Source organism: Motacilla alba, chromosome Z (assembly GCF_015832195.1).
Source record: "Motacilla alba alba isolate MOTALB_02 chromosome Z, Motacilla_alba_V1.0_pri, whole genome shotgun sequence".
Lineage (NCBI taxonomy): Eukaryota > Metazoa > Chordata > Aves > Passeriformes > Motacillidae > Motacilla > Motacilla alba.
Genome location: NC_052046.1, coordinates 9039811 through 9058661, shown reverse-complemented (window position 1 = coordinate 9058661; position 18851 = coordinate 9039811). Strand labels below are relative to the sequence as shown.

General features: G+C 41.6%; 1 protein-coding gene across 15 annotated transcripts in view; it reads right to left on the bottom strand.

The window, feature by feature from the left end:
- UNC13B (unc-13 homolog B) overlaps positions 1-17580 on the bottom strand; it is a 207563-nt gene extending 189983 nt beyond the window's left edge. For 6 of the 15 annotated variants that reach the window (XM_038125514.1, XM_038125518.1, XM_038125519.1 and 3 more), the window contains exon 1: positions 16937-17500. In XM_038125514.1, coding sequence (XP_037981442.1) covers positions 16937-16958 — 22 coding nt within the window. In that variant the 5' untranslated portion in view covers positions 16959-17500. Of the gene's footprint in view, positions 1-16936 lie in introns of all 15 variants that reach the window. The other 9 variants (XM_038125512.1, XM_038125516.1, XM_038125513.1 and 6 more) reach the window with 6 other exon arrangements.
- Positions 17581-18851: the final 1271 nt, after the last annotated feature.

The following is an 18851-nucleotide window of genomic DNA, read 5'->3' as shown; positions in this document are numbered from 1 at the left end:
AAGAGCCCCACAGCCAGTGCTTGGAGTACAAGGTACCTCCAGCCTGCACACTGCTCTGCAGAGAGCCCTTTACCTCATTGCTCACCTTTTCTACTTCTCTAGCAACAATCATGATCTCAGAGCAAACTGACAAGTCAATTCTAGCAAGGCAAGAGTCAGCATCCTCAGATGCTTATTCAGAATTGTGCATTGCTCCTTTATAACCTTCCCACAGACACATTCATATGTACCTGGAATTTCACTTTGCTCCTAGCTGTCCCCTCAACAGTCACTTGCCTGAGCCAAAGGCCCAAGCTCTGAGACAGAGTGGACCATTCAAACTACCTTCATATATTTTTCTTCACTGAGAAAAGGCTCTGAAGTGTCTGTCCTATTTCTCCACAAAGAACCACAACCAAGCAACACAAGAATTCAAAAGCAAGGTGCCACAAAGACCCTTTTTGCTGTCTCGCAGGTGTTTGCCTTCTGGTTACTGTGTCTCCCTCTACTAGCACCATGACAATGCCAGCCAGATTTGTAATTCATTGCCTCCAAAACATCAGTTGCTTCAGTAAGTCTGACAGTCTCACTGCTCAAATTAGATGCTAGAGGTCCCAAAAACCACCAGACATCAATGACATCTTGCACTTGGGTCCCAAATCAGATGTCTTCTGCCCTGCAGACCAATGGGCTCCTTCTACACCTTCAGCAGGGCTTTGTACTAAGAGAAACAATACCGTGAGAGTGAGGGCTGCAAAACAACACCATTAGCCTGTATCTCATCCTAGAAAAGAGCATGACATGATGATACAGCAGTACCTACTCTAGAAATTAATATGCCCCTAGGCTTAGGACCCAGGTGACATTTTTGAAAGTAGTTTCATACAGTCTTTTCTACCACCAAACCACCTCTATCACCTACATAATCAATGCTTAAGGGTGCCAGCAGTTACAGGTGAATTCCACTTTGGTATTTCTTCAAAAGCAAGGGGAAATACAGGCTTCAGACACCTTATTTCGTAGTCTAGCCTTTTTGCTATACATATTTGTTGTCACATGACAGCAGTATCGGATGTTTTAAAGTAGACAAGACAAGCAAACCCATATTGCTCTGCGTCAAGAAGAAAGGAACTATCAAAGATGCAAGATGCTTTGCTACCTGTTTGACACAGCAAACAGAGTCTGGCTTTTTTTAAAACTGAAGAGCTTCTTCCCCAACCACAATAAACAAAAGAAAATCCTTCAAATGTTGTGGGGCTCTAAGCAGAGAGCTAAGTACCTTATTACTACCACCACTAGTCCTCAAGGGCAAACACATACACCTCAGCTGACTGAGTAATCCTCCTGGTTTGGGCATGACCTAGCACAGGCAGGTGAGCATCACCTCCAACTGACTGGTCTGGATCAGTTATACTTTTCTTGAGAAGTGGGAAAACAAACACAGACTGAAGTTTTGTTATTATGTGCTTACAAGACTCTGCTTTTGTCCAAAGTTTGCTCTCCAAGGGGCTGGGGAAGCAGAGTGTGGTGATGAAGAAATAGATTTGATACTGTTTGTGTAACAGAACACCTTGCAAACAAAAAGGAAACTGAGGATTTAGCCAACTTCCCTGATTCCAGAGCTAAATCCACCTACATACATTTACCCTACAAACATTTAAATCAGTTGCTAAAAAGCACAGCTAGGAGAAATCCTTGCAACATCTATTTCTTTCTTTTTGAGTTGACCAACACAGACACATTTCTGAAGAGCCACTGAAGTTTCTGCTCAGCAGCTGCTTTGAACTGAGCAGTGAGGACAGGAACAAAATCTCTTATTCAAATCACAGAGATTATAAAAGGTTAATCCTCCTGACGCTGGCAACACAGACAGCTCTGTCAGGCGACCTGGTTCCCCAACCAAGAGGTGAACTAAGCAGTAATCCAAGCTGCCACGCCTCTCCAATATTCGCCTGCAGCTTTAATATTATTCGTCAAAAAACAGCTGGGGTGCAGTGTACTAGAGCGAGTTACTGTGTGTCTGACTCTCCCAGAAGATGCATTCTGTTAGGTGGTGCTTTGGTACTTTGCCCTAAGGGGTTCCCTAAAGGTTACTGATTTCTCCTGAACTTTTAGCTGTTTTATGATCAGAAAAGACAGCATCCTACTTCTGAATCTGTGCTTTATCATGGAAAAAAAATAAACATCAACCAAATCTTACAGAAATTTTATATGTATAAGATATATACTACTGGAGAGAGTAGTAAAGGAGGCTTTCAATTTTCACTGGCATAATATGCCCTTCTTTCAAATTCTGCAAGGTTCAGAAATAAATTATTTTAAGTTAGTGGCAGAAATATATTATTTTAAGTTACTGGAAATGCCTTAATTGATTAAGGGAACAAAACCCACACTACTAAATTTTACACAAAACAGACTGCAAGTTACATATGCCTCCAGCTGCCAAAGACCAAGGAAATATGCATAATGAAAGCCATATCCTTGCAGCAGAAGGCAGGAAAAGAGATAGACTGATAATGTATCAAGTCTGCTAGGAGCCAGTCTGAGCTGGTAAACTGACTTTGATGACAAAGCAACAGCTCAACTAGTTTACAATAAAAGCGTCAGTGGGGAAAAAAAAACAACCAAAGAGCAAATAAAAATTATTTTAAAACTCCAAATATAACAAAAAACCCTTAATAGTAATTCAGAAACCAGACAAATGGAGAAATTGGTTTCTTCAGGTGTGAGGGGGGTGGGTAGGTGTATTTATTCTGAAAAAAGATACACCTCTCTGCAGAATCATTTCTTCCAAGACACAGAGCCCATGCAGCTTCTGCTGAGACATTGTACACAGAGGTAAAGGCCACTTAAATTACTAGAATCTTGCCAGAGTTATTAGGTCAAATCACACAGCCTGGTCACAGCCAAGGTAACAACTGCTAGAAGACACAAGTACTGTGGTACCAAAGAGGAAAGAGCAGAAATGACAGAACAAACCCACTTGTGTGCTTGTCCTTTGGCGTGTGCTTTTCACCTGTCAACAAAAGTCACCTGAACCATCTCCCCAGTGACTCAGGTTTCTACACTCCCTGTTCAGACTTAGTGTAAACAAGATGCACCCTGGAAAAAAGAGTTGCTGACTAACCACACCAGTAGTGACTGCCACCTAATCACAGCCTTGGTCTATTTTCTGGTAGTTTCGATTTAAGTTACAGGATTGCAAGCACTCAGCCAACTGGAACACAGCTACTTGTGAAGCAGGACTGAGCACAAGCTTGTCCTGAAAGGCACAGAGATTAAAAAATGGTACTAACAGATATCACTGTTCAACTTCAGTGGTATAGCATATTCACCAAAAGAGAAACCCAAAAATAAAGCAACAGCACATTTGTGGTGGATTCAGTAAATTCTTATATATATTTTTTTAAGCAAAAACATCCCATCATGCTAGAGTAAATAATAAGCTTCCAGGAAAAACAGCACCTGTGTTTTGCACACTGAATAATGAAGGAAGATTGGTCTAGCATGAAAAATATTTAAAAGTAAAATATTAATAAAATCTTATTATTATGCTACTTAATATTTACCTGTTTGGCTTCACAAACCAGAAAAAATATTAGTATCTAGGAGACAGAAATAAGTTTGACTGTAACAATTAAGAAAGAGTAGAACTTGTTAGGGTATGAGTTATGGTGTAACTGAATGAGATTGTAGGCAGGAACAGGAAACCTAATAAAAAAACCACTGTAGGCAAACTATACCTCTGGCAGTCTGATTTTAATCTTCATATTCACAAACTGCTTGGACAATACTGGTTCCTGGAGGACACCCACAAATTGCAAAAATAGGACAGTCAGATAGATTGCCATCTAAAAGAGCTACACCTTACAAACTCATTAGCATTTACCTGCCAATACTTTTCAAAATACTGTTTCAAAACAGCATGTATACAAAGAACTGTATCATAAGAAAGTTTTGCTACCGACAAGGAGTGTGCCCAAGACTGTTCTCCTGAAAGCCATGCTGCTTGCTTGCATTTGGACTTTCATAAACAATAAGGTGAAAATACACCAGGTTAAATAAGAATCAAAATCATTAACCAAAATAAACAGCCTTGGGTAAGAATTGAGTATAAGCAAGTTCCTTCACAGGTAGGTTCTTTTCCTTATTATTAATGTTTATAAATAAGGAAGATGCTACATCAAAATTTTACCTTAATATACAGTTTGTCTATAGCAATTAGTTGTCAGAACAGTAACTTGCTGCAAAAGTTAGTGCAGTGAGGATCACAAGACTGGAAGGGTCCAACTCTAATGCTGCTTCTCCCAACACCTGGACCACTTAAACCATTCAAAATCATTCCTACTTTCCACCTAACACTTTAATTAATGGCACGTGTATGCCTTCTGTATCTTATGTCAACACTATTCGCCCTCTCCATGTTTTTCCTCACTCCATGTTTAATTTCCTGATGTTTCCTTGTGTCCTGATGACACAAGTCACAGATCTCATCAGCTTCTGTTTACAAGTATGGTGCGGAGACACAAGGACTCCCCAACATCTTTCCTTACAATAAGTTTCACATTTCTCAGCAATGCTTGTCATCTGCCTCCAAGTGTGTAGTTTTTTACAGAACATTAACTCATTTTCATTCTCACTCTCCTCAGGGGTCACTGAGTCCTTCCTGCATTATATTTATTTGCTTCAAAATTTACTATGTAATTAGGACTTCTCTTAAGAATGGCTTTGACACACACATTTGTATTCTTTCTTGCCATGACACAAGTGGAAGACATATATCTGCTTCTCCCACTAGTCTTAGCAACATTACTAGCTTCTGTTACAGCCAGCTCCTTATACTCTTTATACATCTTTTGCCAATTCCAATTTTCTTTAAAAAGAAATCTGCTATAGGATTTGTGAGATATTACCAAAGTACAAGTAGATGCACGCTTTCATGTAGAAACAAGAAGCTAGCCCAGAACAATTTTCCTCTCACAAACCCGTGCCATACAATACCCTTCCACATCATTTCTACCTGTCTAAAAAAAATTTCTTATTCTCTCCTAACAGTTTATTTTAAATTTTCCATGTTGTCACAGTCCCACCTGCTTTTGAAGTCAAGATCCATATTGACCCACATTTATCACTCATCTCCTTGATCTTCCCGCCTCTCCACAGAAACCACATCTATTCCTCTCCAGTTAGGTGATGTTTGTACCCACAGTTTGTACCCACAGTTAAACTTCTGCAGGCAGAATTCAGATTTAAAGTGTTGCATGTTTCAGCACTCTGCGCTACACACTACCACTCAAATGCAAGATACAAAATCTTTTCTCCTACTCTTATGCATTATTTTCAGTTCCATAAGAAACAATTCCTATAGTCCAGGGACCATACCCAGTCCATCTTTACACTTCCCTGTCCCTATGCACAGAACTCTGATTCCTCACCCTGTGGAGGCTAGCTGTTTCTGCTTTTCATGTGACCAAAGCACCTTCTGTTACCTGTTTTACTACCACTTGCAAGATCCCACCTTGTCTGCTGAGGTGGAAGCCCCTGCCTTAGCCTTGGACTTTCTCATCCTCAACATACACCTTCCTCTACAAACTGTTTTTCTGCCCACACCTCTCAGAGGTTCTCTGTTTGCTCAGCATATCCTGACGTAATGAACAGGTGAATCATCAGCTCTGGGGTAATTTCCTAGGTGGAGTCTTTTCTGTTATTTGAGATGCTAATATTTACCCCTGTAGCTTCCCTGAATTTCCTGCCCTCCTCTGTATCCAACCTCCTCACTTCACCAAAAGGCTTCTTCAGCTTCCCTGGAGGCTTGACAATTACTAACCTACATGTTCATCTGTTTACCTTAACTCAGCTTCAGCTGTGATCATTCAAACCAAGTTCACTTCCACGTCCAATTTCCCTGAAGCATCTTCTGTGCCTTCCAAAGTCACATCTACAGTTCACTCCATCAGTTTTATGGCTTTAGTCACTGTCTGATGGTGAAACTGTCAGATAACACAGCTCCCTGTACCCCAGGAACAACCAACAGGATATATTCTCTGGTGTGGGGAGTCAGTCTTTCACAGTGAGAACAGCCAGAAATATTTAAATATTTTGCTCTAACCATGTTTATGAGATTTTTACCACATTTAAATCCTGGACTACGTGCAGTAGATCTCTTGTGCTATCACAGCAAAATCTCTTATCAGCTCTTCCCAAAGCAATTTCAGCCCAGCTGGTTCTCTTTTATCCACACTAATGCTGCTTTACAATTTTGCATCACCAAACCACAGTGGAATTTTCCCAGTCACCTCTATTCCTCTCTTTCTAGAGTAGGAAAGCCCTTCCAACACCTCTGTTCCCCTCATAACTCCCACTCCTCGTGACTCCTGCTAACCCTTTGGGGGCTAGTTCTGAGTCCTAAACTAACAGCCCCCTTCCCATCACTTCAGCCACAAGCTTCCCATCCTGCTTTGTAACACAAATGTGTTTGCACCCTCTAGGAAAACTAACTCAACACTACTAATTCAAATGTTTTACATTTTTTACTTCATGAAACTGTAGCACTTGTCATGGATCCAGTAATCCCACTTTCATCTGCAGCTTCCACGACATTCTGTGAGGAAAAAGAAATGTACAATGCAGGCCCCCAGGAAGCAAGCACAGGGTAAACTCATATATATTTAAATTTCTGTCACAAGCTACTCTCCTCCAATACAGCCTGAGCACATTTCTACATCTTTGACTAAAGTGTCACGTTTATACAGAACAGTAACTTCAAACTAAAGTTTACAACAGAAGTAAAAGGTCTGTCGCTCAAGCCCTGGTAAACCACACTCCTCCCACCAAACAAAAGTGTAACAATACAGTGATTTAACACTGGGATCTATTAAGGCATGGCATGTCTTGATCTCCTTTTAACCATGGAAAAATATGTAAACATTTGTCATTACAGTCAGATTACTCATAATACAACATCCACTTGCCTCTACTCTAATAACAGACATTACCAAACTCCATTTTTCCCAATCCTTAAGTACTGGAAGGGCAAGGAGTACAACTTTCATAATAGCTTCTCCAGCCTAAGGAAAGGCACACCAGATTCTGCTGTTCTGATGCCGAAGCTAGTAAACCACTTCAGCATAAAAAGCAGAAATTCATCTCATATGGTAATCAACATAAAGCTACCAAGAACCATAGAAAATCCTTCATCAATTTCAGTTCAGAATCTGATCTTTTTCTGTTAAGACTCTAGGTTACATTTAAAAAATACTATGTACTACAGAGGGTCATACTAGATGATTACAACAAGCCATTCTGGCCTTATAACTATGGAGTTTCTAAGCAGTTAATCTCCTCAAAAAATCTTCCACTAAAATGGAGCATACACAGACTCCACTCACTCAATTTGACAGGTCAAAATCTAATAAAATTCTGCACATGTAGCAAGTTATACCAGGTGGGAAAGGCTGAAATAAAACTACTGTTTCATGTCCATTTTTCCCGTCCTACCAATCCATGTCCACATTGCATGCCAAATTCAAGACACACACTACAAGTTTAGGTTCAGATCAGAGCTCAAGACTGGGGGGATGTCTGGATCACAGAATATTGAGAGCTTCATTTAAAAACATGGAAATGGCATTATGATTTTGGTAAGGTTAGAAATCCCAAATCCAAAAACAAAGGCAATCTCAGCTTTCTAGTAATTTATGACCTCTCTGACTCACAAAGCCAAGCCACATGCATGACGAGGCCAAACCATCTCCTGAAGAATACCACCTGGTTGCCTTTAAAGAAATCTTACAATGAAGAGTAACACATGAAATTTGGAAGGGGAACAACAATTTTCTGCAATGTGTGTAATCGTTTACAGAGCAGTCAAATTCCTTCCTCACACAAAGCTGACAAACTACCTTGGCACTGTGTGTCTGGTACTCCTGGCCCTATATGAAGAAATAATTACTGAAGATTTGCTCAACAAGGATTTGTAGCTCTCCAGTCCGTAACTGCAGCTAAAACACTCCACAAGGACTCTGTTTGCAAAGGACTGAGGTTGTTGGAACAGAAGAGTATTTGATAACTACAAGCGAATAACGACAGGTACTGAAAATCTGAAGTCCCCGGACATTTTCTGAAAACCTGTTCTGAAGTTTATAGAAGTCTTTAGGAAAGGAAAATGTCTCTAATAGGTTTCTATCTAGAAATTCAGTATTTACATATTCATCAGCTTTATGCTGATTATTGTATGTGATGAATTTCTGGTTTTTATGCTGAAGTGGTTTACTAACTTTAGCATCAGAACAGCAGAAGTTGGTGTGCCTTTCCTTAGCTTGGAGATGCTATTACTAAGTTATATTATTTGCCCTTCCAGTACTTAAGGATTGGGAAAAATGGAGTTTGGTAATGACACTGGATAAAAGCTCTACATATCCTTCAGAACATGTTCCAGGTGATGCTGCTCCTTCACAGCTCTCTTTGCCTTATCCAAGCACGCCTAAATCCTTGGCACATGGACTGCAGCATTGTGCTGCCACAACAGCTCAGAAAAGTGAAGGCTTTCATGGGCCACCACATTTAGCACCAGATCCAAAATCCTTTCAGCAGATACCAACAAAGACAACAGCAGGTTGGTTATATGGTGCAGATTTTGCCTGAACAGAGCAGCAACCCAAAAGTGAAGGGACAAAGCATGTTGGGGTTTTTTTTCTGGATGATGTTCTTTAAGCTGAGTATTACTACATTGGCCTGAGCAGACAAAATAGAAGTGTGCCAGTACTCAGAAGCATAATTCTGCAGTTATTTTATACCTAATAATTAGGTCTCTATGATGGAAATGTTGGAGTCTGTTTAGCAGAGCATTTAGGTTGTAAAGATTTAAGAGAGTTAAGTCACAAGAGCTTTAAGTAATAAGGTTAAAACCAGTATTCCTTAAAGGGACACAGTCAAGGCTTGAAGCCAAATTTCTTTTCAAACTCGCCAACAGATTTAGGCTAGAGATTATCCTGAACAAGACACCTCCTCTTATCCTTCATCAGACAAGACATCCCAGTCCAATTCACTTTCCATTTATACAGTATGTTCAACTGCAAGGAAGAGCATCAAGAAACTGAGGTCAGAACAAAGCTGTTGAAAAGCCATATCTTCTTTATGTTTTTTAATGCTCCAACTCCCCAAACGCAGGCAAGGGAACAAAATCAGGATTTTAAATTCCTTTAACATAGTGCCTACCCCACGCATCCTGCCCAGCAATTTAAAGATTTTTACAAATTTAAGTGTGGCCAACAAAATTAGATCCTGCAAACAAAGCAGACAACATTTACTCATATCTGACACTGCCCCAATTTAATTTTCTCTCAGCACAGGGTTTCCATGAACTGAACCTCTCTCAGCATATGCTTCCATGCTGAACACATGGACCCACCTCCCACACAGGTCTGTCCAAAGCTCACCCCAACTCATCTAACAAAAGGATGAACATGCACTTGAGAGCAGTATGGCAGAGGGAACACAAACTAACTCAGAACCATTAGTTGCCAGCATTCCCTTTCATTTTTAGGATGCCCACACGTAGCTATCAGAGAGGCAGCATTGCAGGCAGTACTGTGCTCTGATTCCTTGCCACTTTCCACAACAGCAGGACATGAATCCAAGCTATAATATGGTGTTTAGTAAGTTCAACCAGCATCAGTCAAAAAATTCCTCAGCTGAGGACTTATCATCTAACTTGATCCTCTAGCCACAGCTGGTCTCTTGCAGTCCAGGCTACACAAGGAGGGAAAGGCTGCTAAGATCTGTAGGTACTCAACATTTTGTTGTTTTTAAGTGTAATTATTCAATTATTCAAAGTTCATAATGGGGAAAATAACTTAAAAGGATGGTAAGAAATCTGTTTTGAAAGGCTGGTGAAGGAGTTAGATGTCTCTAATGTCTTAGAGATGTGTTAGATGTTTACCAAGTAAATCACATTGGCATCTTTTCATTAAATTATCAACCAGAGATTTCTGGGGCTTTTTTAAAATCCAGATTAGACTTGAAGCTTTCTTCCCAGTTGAAATAGACATATAGATGCACACTATGTATTTCATAATGTATTTAGTTGAAATCTGCTCATCACAGAAGACAGCTGTACTCATATAAAGACAGTTAAACAGAGGAATGCTGAAGAGCTCATATGCCTGCCAGTACTACTTCAGTTCTTTCAAAACTTGCAAATAGCATTCCAACTCAACAACTGTTAAACAGGCAGAACAACTGTTTTGGATCACCACTCCCATTTTCTTCTACAAAGCAATTATTTAATAGTTACCTGCAGTAACTGTGATCAAATCAAATAAAACATGGGCTGTCCAAAAACAATCCCTAGCAATACACAAGGGACATTTTAGAGGGAGTTAATTTCATAATGTTGAGACTAATTACTACCAATTGACTAAGAAGAATAAATATGAACCAAAACCATCATAATCAGATTCAGGAATCTTTTATTAGGTGTTTTCCAGGGGACCAAAAAGCCACTTCTCCTCAAGCAAGAAGGACAGCTAAATTCCACTCCACCTCAAAGAGCTATAAAGCCATGGTAAAATACAAGAAAGGAACTGTACTGACACAGGTTGTGTGGCCCAAGATGTAGAAAGTTAAATGCACAGACAAGCAAGAGACTTAACAAAAAATCTGAATAGAGACAAAACACCAACAAGTGTATTGCCCTCCCAACTCATCAGCTGATTTAACTGCTGCTGATGAAAAAGCATTAAGCATCCCATAAACATCTGCCACATGCTCAGGAAGAAGCAAGCACTTGTGAGATCAGGTACTTTCCAGCCCATGGCAAGTGAAGATAATGTTAAATATTCAATGTGCAAGTAATAAAAATGAGAAGGTCTAAAAAACTGCAACTTGCGTGTAATTGAAGTAGCCCAGTGACCTTTGTTTTAAATGCATCCAGAGAGATCAGAAAAGAGGCTCCAAGAAGAGCAGAGTATGACACCCAAGGTGACTCTCAGAGCACAACCTGTAGGAGGTCAGGTACTTACAGATTACTGAGCACTCCAGACAAATGTCTGAAATGTCTAAGGAGTTGAAGTTCTGGTTAAAAAAAAGATGCCTACTATTCAGCACCAGCTTGGAAAGACTGATCCAAACTTACACACACGGAATTTTCTGTACCACGCAACTCATTTAGCGTAGAACAGTGTCTCAGCAAAGTGAAAAATTACATAGCATGGCAGGTATCCAGTGAAACAGCAACAGATAGTCACTTGAGAGGCTGGCCATGATCAGTGGCCAGTGGCCCGCTCCAAAGCCTGCCATATTTCACTCTTTCTCAACTGGGCATTTGCCACTTACACAAAACCAAGCAGGACACAGAGGCCAGTCAAAAGGCAAATAATAAAAGCAGAATTATGCACAGTAGCCTAGTCAGGTATAAGGAGAGCCTAAGAGAAAAGAAAATCCATCTCAAATCTTTCTAAATGCAAAGAGAGCTGATCCAAATGCCCAGGATATACCTATGGAATAGGAATCTGTGTCACAGAAAGCATCTACCAAATTTTACAGGTGACAGTTTACAAGCAAAACAACCCTTCAGCAAAGCTCTTGGTAAACATGGCTAAAGCAGGCACAGATAAGAACACATCAACAATACAAGTAAAGCAGATTTTAGTTCTCTATTCAACAATGATTAGACCAACACAACAATATTAAATGCAATTTCACTACTAAACAAACTTTTGAAGCACTGTCAGAAAGTAAAGGCAGTAAAGAAACGCAAATCCAAGTGCTGAAGAGAAACCTTTTAAACTCCTGACTCCAGAAATCGTTCTATCAAACAGGAGGCAAGAACAGCAAGCAGCTTACATACACTTCCACACCAAGAAAATGCCAGGTATTAACCAGTAAGCTCTAACGTAAGAAAGAGGCAGAGTTAGTGAAGACCCTGCACACTTTCACAGCAGCTCCAAATCTGTTTGCAAGACCACATAGAGAATTATCAGAATGAAAAAGCAACAGAGAAAGAGTTATTAGACACATCCCTCCAGTTCAAGATCTCTTGGAAGAGCAGCAAGAACAGCTTTTATGGAGTGATTAAAGTATTTTTCAAAACAACCAGTAAAATCTGACCACAAGGCACAAAAAAATATCCAGGAAGAAATTTCAAAGGAAATATATAGGAAGATGATTTGCCATCAGACAAACGCATTTCACATGCATTCAAGTCAAGTATTTGAAATAAGGTCCTGGATTAAAAAAGCAGTTTAATTTGCTTGGACTTTCAATGATGCTGTGTAAGCTGCAAGCCACAAGTAGATCTTGGATGGCTGAGTTTAAAATTAGGTTCTTTCAGCATTTAGATTAAATGCATCACTTTATTGCATATTAAAAGAGTATGCTAATAACAACTTTAACAAGTTCGTCCTGGCGGATCCCAGACTGAAGGAGTCAGCTCAGAGTACACCATGAGAGCAAGAAGGAGGCAGACACTATTCAAATTCAGGAGGAATGTCTGTACCTTCCCTTCATCCACTGAGAAATATAGGGAGGTTTCAAGTAGTTCATAGTCCCCTAAACACCTAAAGAGTAGATTCCACACTGTTTGTTGAAACTTGCAGCAACAGTGCCCAAAGCTGAAAGAGTGAGGATTTTAAACAGGAATTCAAATGATCACCCGTGCATCAAAAGCCAGACATGGTTTGCAGGTTTTATGGAACAACAGAAAAAGCTAGAAATCTTAAAAGCTCTCTCAATAGAGAACTCAAACCTCAAACTTAATTCTCAACACAAAAAAATGCTCTTTTAGTAGACAATACTTCTATCTTAGCCTTATTACCCAAATTTCTAATGCACTTATTTTGCTCCAACACTACCTACACTGGTAACTTCCTGACTAAGGACAACTAGAGAAATGGAGTAATAGTCACACAGCAAATTCTAAATGAATCATTATGTTATTTTAATATCCTAGTGTTATAATTTTGCATTTCTGCTACTACTTTTAATGTTCAATTCTCTTCCTCATCATTTTGACCTACAAAAAGATGGATAGTTTTTGTTTTTTTTCAATTCTACAACCATTTCAGAACAGTCAAAACAGAAAGCTGGAGGCACTGCATTCAGTCTTTCAGAGAACACTGAGGTAACTTGAGGCCATTACATCAAGGCGGGGAGAAGTCCTTTAAAGAGAAGTTCCTGAGACTTGGCCACTTGTAGCTATAGGTATTTCCAAGTACACCACAAGACTGAACATGTTTTCATTTCTTTTATCATTAACATCTATTTCCATTTTCCTTCTTTGCTTCTTTTACTTCAATGTCAACACAGTTCAACTCAGTACTGGAACTCAATTTTTTCTGGCAATACAGGGATGGAGAGCTAAGTTCTCGGAGTGGTATTCCAACACTCCAGCTGTTTTGACGAAAATGTCACAAGCTCTTCTAATTCTTCAGCGGAGCCACAAGATAAACATTAGGCAAACAAAAAAATATCATTCCTAAACTCCACACAATGTCATTTCATACAGCAGTCAACTTGAAATTCTAGAGTGCAAGAGCTCACCCAAGTCATTCTTCCATATAACTCTGGCAGCCAAATCTCACACAGATATTGTGGATCAGGCCCCAAGATAAAGGCACATTACACAAAAGCACTATGACCTTATGGGACTAAGTCAGGTACTGTGCACAGGGATGAGGGAAGAACCCCACTGGCAACATCCTTGGCATTATAATTATCAGGTGGACCAGGCAGGTCAAACACTTTGGAATACAGCGACAGTGAAGACACAGCTTAAGCTGCTATGAGGCAGAGAGGAGAAAAACTAGAAGAGAACCATCAGTCTTGAGATAGCAAGGGCTGGGGACAAAGAAGGACGCAATAAAAGTGAGCAGGTGAAAGGGCATGAACTATGTGTCAGGACAATGACAAACACAGCCAGTGACCGAGTGATCCAGCCTCAGCAGGGTCCACTTTGCTATGACCCCTGCAAGCTGTGCTGAGACAGCAGTTATTCCCATCACCAAGACAGGAGACAGGAAAGATCAGGAAAATAAATTTAATCTACTTTAGATGTGAGTAAAATCAACAGTTACAAGAGAAAGCCAAGAAAGTTAACAATGCAAGACTGATGTGAAAAACTAGACTGCTTCCCTGGGATTAGTTTTATTTAATATGTACTATTTTCACAAATACAACACTAAATGCAAACTAATAAAGCAAACTATGCCAAGAGAAGATTATCAGACATAATCCAGACACAGCTGCTCTGAACAGGAGTGTATGCAACCTCTCTTGCACTTAAGCAGTGGAATCAAAATACGAAGAAGTCTCCTAAAAGCCTCAATCATGTAATATTCAGGATTTCTTTTCTCCTTCACTTCACTTACACACACTGCGTATTTTCCTGCTTCAAAAGAATCCCTTAATTTGCTCCTACAACAGCCCATTACCACTGGTTTGTTTCATACATCCCCTGAACTGTAGCAGACAAGCCCAGACCCACAATTCCTCTGAGCTTAGATTTTCTGTCAGGTGTTTCCTATTTCTATGGCAGATACAGCTCAATGATTCTGAAAAAAACAAAACAAAGCAAACAAACTACACCAAAGAAACAAACAAAAAATGCCACATAATAAAATAGCAACAAATAAAACAAACAACAAATCAAAACAAATAAACAAAGGGGGGAAAATAAAAAAAAACCAACACACACACACAAAAAATTATTTGTTCTCTAAGAAAGTAAAATAAATGTAGCACTTGACATCAAGAAGACGTGTAAGCTAGCTGGTCTTTCAGCAACAAAGGCAGCACCCAGACATGTTTGGTCACAAACACTGAGCACTGTTTTAGATTAGCGATTCATTAAAAACACTATTAATGTGTACAATTCAAGGGGGGTGAAAAATAAATCAATAAATTAAAACACTATCCTTCTGACTGGCAGGCTTCTAGTGACGCTGACACTTATGGCTTTTTTCACACTTTCCTTTATATGTAAAACTGCAATCCAGGTACTATTAAATGTCCCAATCACCTACATTTATTCCATGGGGATTTTTGTTGTCTTTCTTTGTTAGTCTCAGCTCTACACCATCCAACCCCACACTACTATGTAGTCTTATATGTGTACCATTTTTGAATAGAAAAAACCACAGTTTTTCCAACTTTCTTACTAACAAGCTCACTGCTATCTCAGCAGGTTTAGTTCCTTTCAGTGGAAAAGTAAAAGAATCAAGAGAAGTGCCATTTTGTTGGGCTTTTTTAAAAAAGTAACAATTAATAAAGCCGCCTTGCCCCTGTTATTTTATCTCAGCTCCTGATATCTGTTTTCTTTTACACACTGCTCCACCACAACATGCTTCCATATCATGTTAGATGGTTGCTTCTTGTGAGATCTCATCAGCTCATCCTTTCAGTCATGCCTATTTCAGAAAACACGTTTCTTGACGTTTAGTAAATTGACTACATTCTGCAATGTTATAATAAAGTTGTTCAGTATCATCGATTTAAATGAATGCTGGTGTCTTCTACTGTCTTCACACAGCAGATGGAAATGGAAGATAAAATTTTCACAGTAATTCTTCACACAAAGTCACCAGCCACCTCAAATTTCTTATTTAGCTTTTCACACAAAAAATAAATGAAACACAAGAGCACACCATTCCAGCCTCCTGAAATGCTTTCGTCCTAAAAACTCTACAAATAACACCTTGAAAACAGAAGACACTTTCAGCAGCTCAATCATTCACTTCCCGTTCTTTCACTATTCCTCACAAAAGGTGTTTAAATACATTCTTAAGACAATCAGCTTCAAGTGGTATCAAACCCATATTACTTTAAAGGACACTCTTTGAGTTGGTTGAGGATGAACCACCAACAAGAATTAAAAGAAACCTTGTAATACACACAGGCATCCTTCAGCTAGTAAAGACTCAGCTTCAATGAAGAGATTCTGGCAAAACCTTTAAAATGGGCTAGACAAGTCTGCACTTCACAGTTTACACAGAAGTGTATGAAAAGCATATTTAAGATAAACTTTGCACTTGGGCACCTCTAATAAGCCTTTAAACACAACCTGTGTTTAACAAAAGGGCTGAAGCTTAATTCAGAAACACTGCCCAAAAACAGTGCTCTGCCCAAAAGAACACATCTCAAGATGCTCTGTTGGGCATCTTACACCACCATCGATCGACACAGGGCTTTTGACTCAAAAGAGTGACGAGCAGCTGGATAAGGAGCTGTTATCCATAAACCCGTGTGTGTAAAAGAAGAGCTGAACTGCCAGCGGTGCCAGTTTTTTTATCATTCCTGGCAAAGGAGCTGAGAACATTAAAACTACACTTCTAAGCCGCAGGGCACGGCTGCGCTCGGGGACGCCCGGTGACCGCGGCGTTCAGTGCAGGGAGACACGTCCCAGCAGCGTGAGCCCTGGCAGATGGTTTCCCCCACGGATTTCTTTATCATTATTTTTTTCAGCACAAGGCAGCAAGAAATGGGAAAGCGGAGACAGCACTATAATCCACTGTGCAGAGAAAGTGCCGGCTTCCCGAAACCTGTTCAGCAGGGGGACGAGGCTCGATAGCAGGATGAGGAGGTAATTAGGAATGTATGTGAAATAACAATGCACGCTCCAAGGCGAGTATACCGAGTGACAGCAGCCTGCTTCCTGCCCGCGCCGTTCACTGCACAATTCAACTCGTGTCCGAGCCAACTCCCAAAGTCAGCCACGGCTCCTCCCGGGGCTCCGGACCTCCCCGGCCGGGACCGCCGCTCCTGGACCCGCACCTGCTCCCTCGCCATGCGGCACCTCCGGCCCAGGGGTGCAGGTGACGGCCCGGGCCGCAGCCGCCCGCGGCTCAGGCGGGAGGCACCGGCACGCCCGTCCCCGCTCCAGGGAGGCTGGAACCCACTTCACCCAGGACAAAGCCAAACCCTGCCCAGGCGTGTTCCCCCGCTCCGCCGCCGCCCCGCTCACCTCGCACGCACAGCAGCGACATGGCGGCCCCGGCAGCCGCCCCCAGCTCTCCTCATGCCGCCCCGCGGACACCGGGCGGCGGCGGCGCCTCAGCCGGGGCGGGGCCGTCCCGCCGGGGCAGGGCCCAGTGACGACGGACGCGTCAGGGGAAGCCCGCGGCCGGCCGGGCTGCGCTCGGGCGCGGGGCTTTGTTGCTTAGCGTCTCTTCTTTTCCGGCTTTTGTTTCACTCCCGAAAGGTGAGGGAACTCGATGGGGGAGGAACGCCCTGGATGCGTCTTCGCTGGAGTGCTCGGACAGGTTCTGGTGTGCTAGCGTAAGAATCAAGGAATGTGTAGGGAAACCCTTAGGGATCATCGAGTCTAGCTCTTGGCCCTGCACAGCTCAAGCCAAAAATCCCACCATGTGCCTGAGAGCATTGTTCATACGCGTTTTGAACTCTGGCAGGCATAGTGCTGTGACCACTCCCTTGGGGAGCCTGTTGCAGTGCCAACCACCCTCTGGGTAAAGAGCTTTATCCTAAAATCCAACAAAAACCTCCCTTGACGCAACTTCAGGCCATTCCCTCAGGTCCTGTCACTGGAGTACCTGTCCTTCTGCGTCCCCTCCTAAGGAAGAGGTAAACTGCTGTGAGCTCTGCCCTCAGTCTCCTCCAGAATAAACAGGCCAAGTGACCTCAGTCACTCCTCACGTGGCTTCCCCTCAAAGCCCTTCCCTATCTCCACTGCTGATCGAGGGGCTCAGCTGATGATGAAGAATCTCGACTGATGCGCAGCAGCAGCTGTCTGTATCCTCCTCGTGTGGAAAAAGCCATGAGCCAACACTTAGGGAAAAGCAGGACAAGCAGATGTAATTTCTGTGTCCTAAAGCTGTCTCCATACCCTTCCAGCTACAATGGCCAGCCAGCTCTGAGGGTTTCTGGAACCCTCATGTTTATGTGGCTGGTAATGCCCAGTCCATCTCTCTGCTTATCTAGTCTTATCTCAGACCCTTCCAAAGTTTGCATGCTCATCTTCTGATTGAGCAACTCACAGGTCAGCTGCCTGTTGCAGAAAGAACCTCCTGAGATGGTTTCCCCTGAGTCCAGTTCTAGCATTTCTCTGATTGCCTCTAATGCTTTTAGTGTTGCTCCATCCCAAACTATAAATAGCCACAACTCTGCAGAATGTGCTTCTAGTTCCAAACAGAAGATCTAGCAAATAATTTCTGAAATTGAGACTCAACAGCAAAATGTCATCTAATGGGATTGCTATTCTGTTAATATTTAGAATAACTCCAAAGTCTGCGGAGAGTGTGAAGGACAAGACTCCTAGTTGGGTGTTTCAAAAACCAACCAAACTTCCCAAGGTTCACACCTAGACAAGGGAGATCTAATTTCTGCACAGCAGATTTTTCTGCCTTTATGTTTGCTGCCCAGAAGTGCATCAGTGAAGGGAATGTGTCAAAAACATACATATCTCTGAGATACCAAGAGGAACCACTTGTAAGGATAAACCATGATATTCCTGCAAACAATCAACCAGACTGTGTGCTAAGGGTGTTAGCAAAGGCAGACTCAAGGGACTGGGAACACTTCCACTTAGCAGTGTGAATGAGAACTGTCAGTGCAGAGAGCTGCAAGTGCCAGCACTGAGGCAGCCAGGGAAGAAATCTCCTCTACTTGCCCCTGAAGTGGCTTTAGTGTTGCTGAAATGCTGCTAGACTCCTCAAAAGCTCTGCCTTGCTTCTCTATATGTGTTCATCACATGTATCACCAGCAGCAGAGCAGACTGTAAGAGTTCCAGACTCTGCATTGTGGCAGTACCTCATCCAAGGCTGCCCCACCTGTGAGCTGGGCACCCCTCTGACTTTCCAGTTAACTTGAAGGGAAGTTAGTGTTTTGCTTTGCAAAGTCCATTATTATTTACCTCCCATGTG